The sequence below is a fragment of the Cibotium barometz genome, chromosome 2 (assembly GCF_041138505.1).
Source record: "Cibotium barometz isolate CiBa-2024 chromosome 2, ASM4113850v1, whole genome shotgun sequence".
Classification (NCBI taxonomy): Eukaryota; Viridiplantae; Streptophyta; class Polypodiopsida; order Cyatheales; family Cibotiaceae; genus Cibotium; species Cibotium barometz.
Genome location: NC_141047.1, coordinates 43,838,926 through 43,846,410, shown reverse-complemented (window position 1 = coordinate 43,846,410; position 7,485 = coordinate 43,838,926). Strand labels below are relative to the sequence as shown.

Sequence of the window (7,485 nt, the reverse complement as noted above, 5' to 3'; positions counted from 1 at the left end):
TGAAAGTGGAGTGAAAATTTGTGAGCCATGAACAATAATGGGTCATATGATGTAGTGTCAAAGAACCACATATTAGGAGGGGTTGGCGAGGGAAGATCTAAAGAAGAGGAAATCAATTGGTGAGGCTAGACTCGCAGTAGAGGAGGTGCAGACGATGACGAAGGAGACACCCACAACCGATGAGCTACCCCAATTGCCACCCAACCCCATGCATGCTCATTGTCCCAAAAATTTCACACTCATGCTAAATCCTACGTAACACTCAACCATTAGCCTTATAAACCTTATAAAATGTTTTTAACCTTACAAATTTTTTTTTCCTTGTGTGCCCCCTCGTCCACCATCTAATCAATTAATCAAAAATATGTTCTAGGGGGGCTTTATGGCTTCATGTTGGATGCTATGTGTATGGTTTGGTGTTAGAGGAACCTTGTAAAGCCTCTTGATTTTTAAAACAAGGCCTTGGATTTAGCTAGTGAAGATTGGGTAGTTATGAATGGGTGCCATGATGATGGTAAATCTGTTAACAAAAACATAGATTGTAATGCTTCAGGAATTACTAACCCAGCTATGGAAACTTGATCCAACAAGGATTGCCATTCTTTAAGGAATGGAAACTTGGTACGTCTAGCATGACGAGACCATTGAGTGGGTTAGCACGTGGATTAGCCATGATGAAAGAGTGTTAGAAAACTCGAGCGCACACAGCAAAAAGGCAAGGTGTTGGATGCGCAAAGTGAATCAAGACATTGAGTTGGTTAGCACGCGGATTAGCCATGGTCAGAAAACTCGATCACAGCACGGCAAAAAAAGGCAAAGTGTTGGATGCGCAAAGTGAATTGAGACATGGAGTGGGTTAGCACACGGATTAGCCATGATGAAAGAGTGTCAGAAAACTCGATCACACACAGCAAAAAGGCAAGGTGTTGGATGCGCAAAGTGAATCGAAAAAACCTAGGGCTCAAAAGAACACAGCTGGTACCATGTGAGAACCTAGGCCATGGTATCAACCTAGGCTTAAGTGCTTGGGAACAAGCACTGATATATTTTTGTAACAAAGTATACAATGATATATTAACAAAGTATACAAGAGTATAGAAACGATTGTCTCTTTAGGTTACATGCCACACGAAGCGTGGGTGGCAATTGTCTAATGAAAAGTGGTTGGCTATATATATCTTAGATTTATTGTAAAGGAGCTTTAACCGTTCACGTTTCCATGCAAGTTGTGTTTGCGGGAGTATCACAACACAGGTACCCCTTCGGCAACTCCATGGAATCGAAACCAGGTCCTCGCAATGGGATCCACGTGCATGTGGGCCGTGGCTATTACATGGAGCTCCTGCACTGCAAATTGCACCCGAGTTGGGAATATAGGTGGCCAGACTCCTCACTTTGTAGAGTAACACTAAGCAGGCCCCACCGATGCGCACTATAGCATGCGCCATGCTGCTGGGTGTGGAACCTCGAACAACAACAGACGTGCAACTAGTTTTGAGACTATCCAGGTTGACAACTATGCGCCAGCCATTGCTTCCTCTAGTCTGTAGACTCCAAGCACGTGCCGGTTTAGAAAAGTTTATTTAATTATCACATCACGAAAAGGTTTCATAAAAAGGAGACAAAAAAGCACACAAATAAAGGGTTGCATAAACATATACATTTGGAGTGTGGACGGTTGAGTCTTATAGTGATGTAAAGTGTGATGTATTTATGTTGTACACTACTAGAGACATGAAGTTTGGGTGCAACCAAAGGTGAAAAGAAGGCGGAGCGAGCATAGTTGCTTTTTGACAGGCATCATGCCCATTTTGAGCATTTTGGCTGGTAAATACTTACAAAATTTTAAAGTGCCCATCAATAATTACACTAAAATACTTGCTACATTTCACCAAACCCATCAATTTTGAAGGGCAAGGTATTGTCAAAAAACAAGGGTGGGACTAAGATGGCCACTTGTATTTACACTCTTACCTGGGGAGGCCAATCTAATGTCCTGGTGGTGAATGGGAGAGTGGTTGGAGGGTTTGAAATCAATAGGTATGTGAGGCAAGGTTGCCCTCTTGCCCCTCTCTTGTTTGCTATTGCTTCTCATCCCCTCTGATAGTGGCCTTAGAAGATGCCTATATAAAAGGGAGAATAATTGGATTGAAGCTGAGAAATAGTGAGCAACTGATTATCCAATGCTTTGCTGATGATTCATTGTTGTTTTTGAAATCTGATAATAGTAATATGAGGCAGGATTTGTCCATCATACAAAAATTTGTAGAGGCATTTGGATCTAGGAGTAATATTTAAAAATCTAGAATCATAAGTTTTACTAAGGATAATGATTTTGAATTGGAGAGGTGGGGGTGTGAGGTAGTAAGGAAAGGGCGGATTGTTACACACTTGGGAGTCCCATTTGGGGTTGAGGTCATGAACAAGCAACTGATTGATTGGGCCCTATACATATTCATTGGGAAGCTAAAGAAGTGGGAGGGGATCAGAATCCCTTTTCATAACAGAATTGCAGTATGTAACACTGTGCTGAATGCTTATATAATGTTTTTGTGTCCTATGCTAGAATTTGGAAAATGCCACTCGAAGAGAATAGTGAGTCCTGTAGTAAGAGATTTTTTGTGAAGGAATGACAAAGCTACCATGAGAGTTATCGTACCTAAGAGTGAAGGGGCCCATTGGTATTTCCCATTTACCAACTCAAACCTTAGCAAGGATTGGCCTGCTTCTCCCCAAATGTTTGCATCAGGAAGAAACATGGATAGTGAGGGTAAGAGAGTTAGTGGGTCCAGTCTAGACGCAATTGACAGGGCTTGGGATGGAAGGACAAATTATTTTCCCTTGGAAGTGATGGGCTCCCCATGCTAAGCACCAAATGGAAGGAAGCTTTGAGTGACTTGGGATGGGGGGTGTAGAGTTTTAGGAAATTCAATGCTCAGTTTGGGGTAATGGTGGTCTCATAAATTCAACCCGCCCTAGGTCTTCTGGATACTTGGCTCGGAAAGAAAACTGAATAATAAAGGATTAAGGAGATTAGTAGACTGTTGGGATTGGGCTTCTGTGGGCCGAAAAGAACTTGATCGAATAGAGCTAAAATTTGATTTGACTGCAGTCTGCTAGGGAAAGAGATGAATGAGACAGGTGCTGCTCCATATTCAAATGTGGTGGTTCTGTGATGGTGTACTGAGGTTAGTCATTTCGCTTAACTGGGTCTAGATGTAAAGACTAATTTGAAGTAATATATATATTTACTATTGGTCCAAAAAGGACATGACGTAATATATATATTTACTATTGATCAAAAAAGGACATGAAGTAATATATATATTTACTATATTTCGCTTAAAAAAGGACATGAAGTAATATATATATTTACTATATTTCGCTTAGCTGGGTCTAGATGTAAAGACTGATTTGAAGTAATATATATATTTACTATTGGTCCAAAAAGGACATGAAGTAATATATATATTTACTATTGATCAAAAAAGGACAGTTGTTTGCAAATTGTCATGTGGGTGGGCACGTGCCTTTGAAAGGCCAGTTGAAAATCAGGCAGGCCACTCTTGGGTTATCTTTTTGAGTGCTGGACCCTGGTACTGTATTTATGTAAAGTTTGATGTGTGATGTACACTTTTCTTCTTGCACAGTGCACACGAGACGTTTTGGTGCAGAAGACTCTCTCTCTCTCTCTCTCTCTCTCTATCATCTCTTTGCTCTAGTCTTCTCTTTCTCTGTCGATGTCATCTCTTTGCTCTTCTGCATACCCAACAAATCAGAAGAAACCTGATTCTTTTCCAAGTGGTGTAACCCTGCACCCGCCGCATGCATTGCTTCTGCCTTACCCAGCTCAAGGGCACCTCAACCCGCTCATGCAGCTTGGCAAGAGGCTAGCCGCCCTGGGCGTGCGCGTGACCATCCTCAACGCCGAGTATATTCATGCGCGGATACTGAGTTCCCAGCGGAGTCGCTTTCCAAGCGACAACCTCCTCCGACTGGTGGGCATACCAGATGGCTTGCCACCGGACGTCAACAGGGAGGTCTGGAGCGAAGAACTCTGGCACGCTATCGAGAACAACCTAGAAGGCGCCGCCTTAGAAGTCGTTCACACGCTGTCTCTCGAAGGGCACCCGGTGACCTGCATAGTGGGCGATTTCTTTCTGCGCTGGACCCGCAGCCTGGCGCTCAAAGCGCACCTCCCGGAGTTCGTCTTCTGGCCGCAATGCGCTTCCGTCTTCTCCATATACTCCCATACAGACGCCATCATTTCATCTGGCTACGACCCTTTCGAGGCCAATTCTGGTACGTATTTGGGTTATGCCCCATGCTTGCCTTTCCTGCATGTCATATTGCTACCATGAAGCACAGCTAGATGGTGATCTACAAGAATACAGAGTGTATATACACGCAGATGAGCAGTGTATGTATACCTCTGCATACGCAGTATAACATATGTGTCTGTGTAGTAATTTAATTTAAGTAGCTAAGGTTCCGCCCTTGTCTCTGTATGTGCATTGTGCAGTAAAAGCATCGGGGCCAAGGCCTTCCATGGACCTAATTGTTGTGACAGGCATACCAGGTATTTCTCACAATATACACCCTGCAGACTTGCCTTTCAAGCTTCCCCTTGGCAAGCCGCTCGACTGGCTGAGAGAAGTGTTGAGTTACAGATTCAACCACATTGGAGAGGCTGCTGGTGTGATCGGCAACTCCTTCGAAGACTTGGAGCCAGAGGTTTGCAAGGCCTTGGCTCACCAGCTAAGAGCGATTGGCCCTCTCATACCCCTACCTTTTCTTGGACATAAGTCGGCTGAATCACCTAATGACGGCATCAGAGATGTAATTACCTCCGGAGGAGCGAGCAGCTTATGGCCCGAAGAAGAAGAGGAGAGCATGCAATGGCTAGCCATGCAGCCACCAACATCTGTTATCTACGTTGCATTTGGTAGCTTGACCAAATCCTCTCTTGAGCAATTGCATGAGCTTGCGTTGGGCCTCGCTGCAAGCCACCAACGCTTTCTTTGGGTTATCCGGAAAGATCCAGTTTCAGACAAAGCTGCAAACGTGAAGCTGGAGGCAATATTACCCGAAGGGTTCTTAGAGGAAACCAAGGAGAGAGGCCAAGTCATCCGTTGGGCACCGCAATCGCTTGTATTATCGCATGGTGCTGTTGGGGGTTTCTTTTCGCACTGTGGGTGGAACTCCACGCTCGAAAGCATTTGCGCTGGGGTGCCCATTTTGGGGTGGCCATGGATGGCGGACCAAGTCACCAATTGCTGGCTGGTGTGCAACGAATGGAAAGTGGGGCTTCAACTTCAACGGGATGCGGACAATAAAGCGAAGCGAGGAGATATTGAGAGTGGCGTGAGGGAGTTGATGGAAGGACCCAACGCCAAAGAGATGAGAGGACGGGCAATCAAGCTCAGAGATTCAGCCAGAAATGCTGTTGTCAAGAGTGCCACTTGGAACCTGCGGTCTTTTGTGGACGACATTTGCAAGGCTTCAATAATTGATTAGCCTTTGAGATTACTAGTGTAGCCAAGCAATACATAGGCCAACGGCCAACACGTATCTACCCCTCTTCAAAACACTTTATGAAAAAACATGTATCTACTCTTCTCTTCTCTTTTGAAAACACAATCGTGCTCAATTATTTTTGTTAGATAATTCGATTTTTTTCAAGTTGAAAGTGGAAAACTTACAGTTTCTTAGAAGATTTAGTTATAAATTTCTTCACTCACCTAATATTTTACAAGTGAGTACTAAACCATCAAATCAAAAGCTTTTCTTTGAAAAAGAAGGGCCATCCATCAAGAAAGCAAGATTTGATAGAGAACACAAGCTAGAGGGTAGGGAGAAGAGGGAGAGCTCACAAGTATCCTGTTATAAGGAAATGAATGTGTTTTACTTAATGTTAAAATTGACTTACATAAGAATCATTAGCTTTCACACAAGGTCAGTCAAAACTTAAAAAGTCTTGGTCCACTAGTTCTAGTCTCGGTGTACTAGCTCTAAGATGAAGTTGGTTACTTCTCTATTTGGAATTAAACTTGAGATAAGGGTACGTTATAAATTCCAACACTATCTTACAAAACATGGACTTTCATTACATGTGTAAGGTAACAAAGTGTCTTATAAGAGCCTTATAATTGGTTGGGTGAGTGAAACCATGTTAACTTGTGAGTGGTAAACATACCCTCATAGTGCCTCATGTCAAATGGTGAAGATACTACTAATTTTAGAGAAGTGTGAAAAGTTGTAGTTGGTGAAGAAACCAATCCATATTCTTCGAGGCATGTTAGAGATAGTTTGATCGGTTAGTAAATGAATGCAGCTGTGGCGATGGCGGCTCTATCTCACCTCTCTCCCCCTATGTATAATAGCGACGGATCCGACTGTGGAGAGATGATGGCATGGCAACCTGGCTGGTCGTCAGTTAGGGGTGGTAGGGACTATGAAGGGCACAAGCGACCAACTATGGATGGCACATGTTGGCTTGGCAGGCGGGGCGTGGGCAACTAAATGGTGAAGGCGGGCTATACTCCAAGGCGTATGCATGGTGTCAACACATAGGTGAGCGAGTGCATGGGTAGGGGCATAGTGTAGACATACAGAGAGTGTGTGGTGTGAGGTATTGAGTGTTGAGTTGCTTTTCTTTTTCTTTTAGTTAGGTTCATTCATCGTGCTACCTTCTTCCTCTCTCTTAGATTAGCTTATTCATAATCCGTTAATTTAGATTACGATGAAAATCGGTCGATATCAATGAATTCATCCAAACAGTGGGAGCGGTTGGGGACTAGTGCACAAGACTCACAAGGATCTAGCATTAGCCCTTCACAACGCCCTCTCTAAGTAGAGGCAGGGACAATCAATATGGCGTCCATTTCGATCGCCCCCGTTTCAAAGTTATCATTAAACCTGTAATTAATTGGTCTAGATAGGCCTCAAAGCCTGCATGATTTCAATGCCAACAAGCTAGGGCAGGAGGAACCTCCGAGCTGGTGCTATATGAGAGTGAAAAGGCTAAAAAAACAAGGTGGAGGTGGTGCCCAGTACCAAGAGGTGGTGCGCCAAGTAGCAAGCAAAGACCCAGCAAGTAGCAAGAAGATGTTGAACATCATCAGCAGCGCGAGGGGAGAGGAGCCAGGCTCTCTTTGTCACTTTAAGCAAAAGAGGGTAAATTCTGTGTGGCGAGCGTACGCATAACTCTAAAAAACGAAGGCATAGACTCCGTTGTGGCGCTGCAGTAAGGAACGACCCTGTGTATCGTGGCAATGCAAGCATCTCCACGGGGTAGCAACAACCATCAAAAGCTCAGATAGGTGGCGCAAAGGAGTGGAGGAGGAGGTGGGTAAGCACTGTCGGAAGCGCAATAGCAGTAACAAAATAAGGAGTTGGGCATATGCACCCGCCGATAGCTGGCGCCAAGCTTGCGCACCCGCTGCATCTGGCGATGAGGTGCTCTTCGACTGTGGGCCATCTCCT

The 7,485-nt window shown here is 44.2% G+C and overlaps 1 protein-coding gene across 1 annotated transcript; it reads left to right on the top strand.

Moving 5' to 3' along the window:
* The first annotated feature begins 3,655 nt into the window (after nucleotides 1–3,655).
* LOC147641117 (7-deoxyloganetin glucosyltransferase-like) lies at nucleotides 3,656–5,589 on the top strand. The gene is made up of 2 exons (XM_086818272.1): nucleotides 3,656–4,302; nucleotides 4,523–5,589. The coding sequence occupies exons 1-2, from the start codon at nucleotides 3,741–3,743 to the stop codon at nucleotides 5,515–5,517; spliced, it is 1,557 nt and encodes a 518-aa protein (XP_086674398.1). The 5' UTR covers nucleotides 3,656–3,740; the 3' UTR covers nucleotides 5,518–5,589.
* Nucleotides 5,590–7,485: the final 1,896 nt, after the last annotated feature.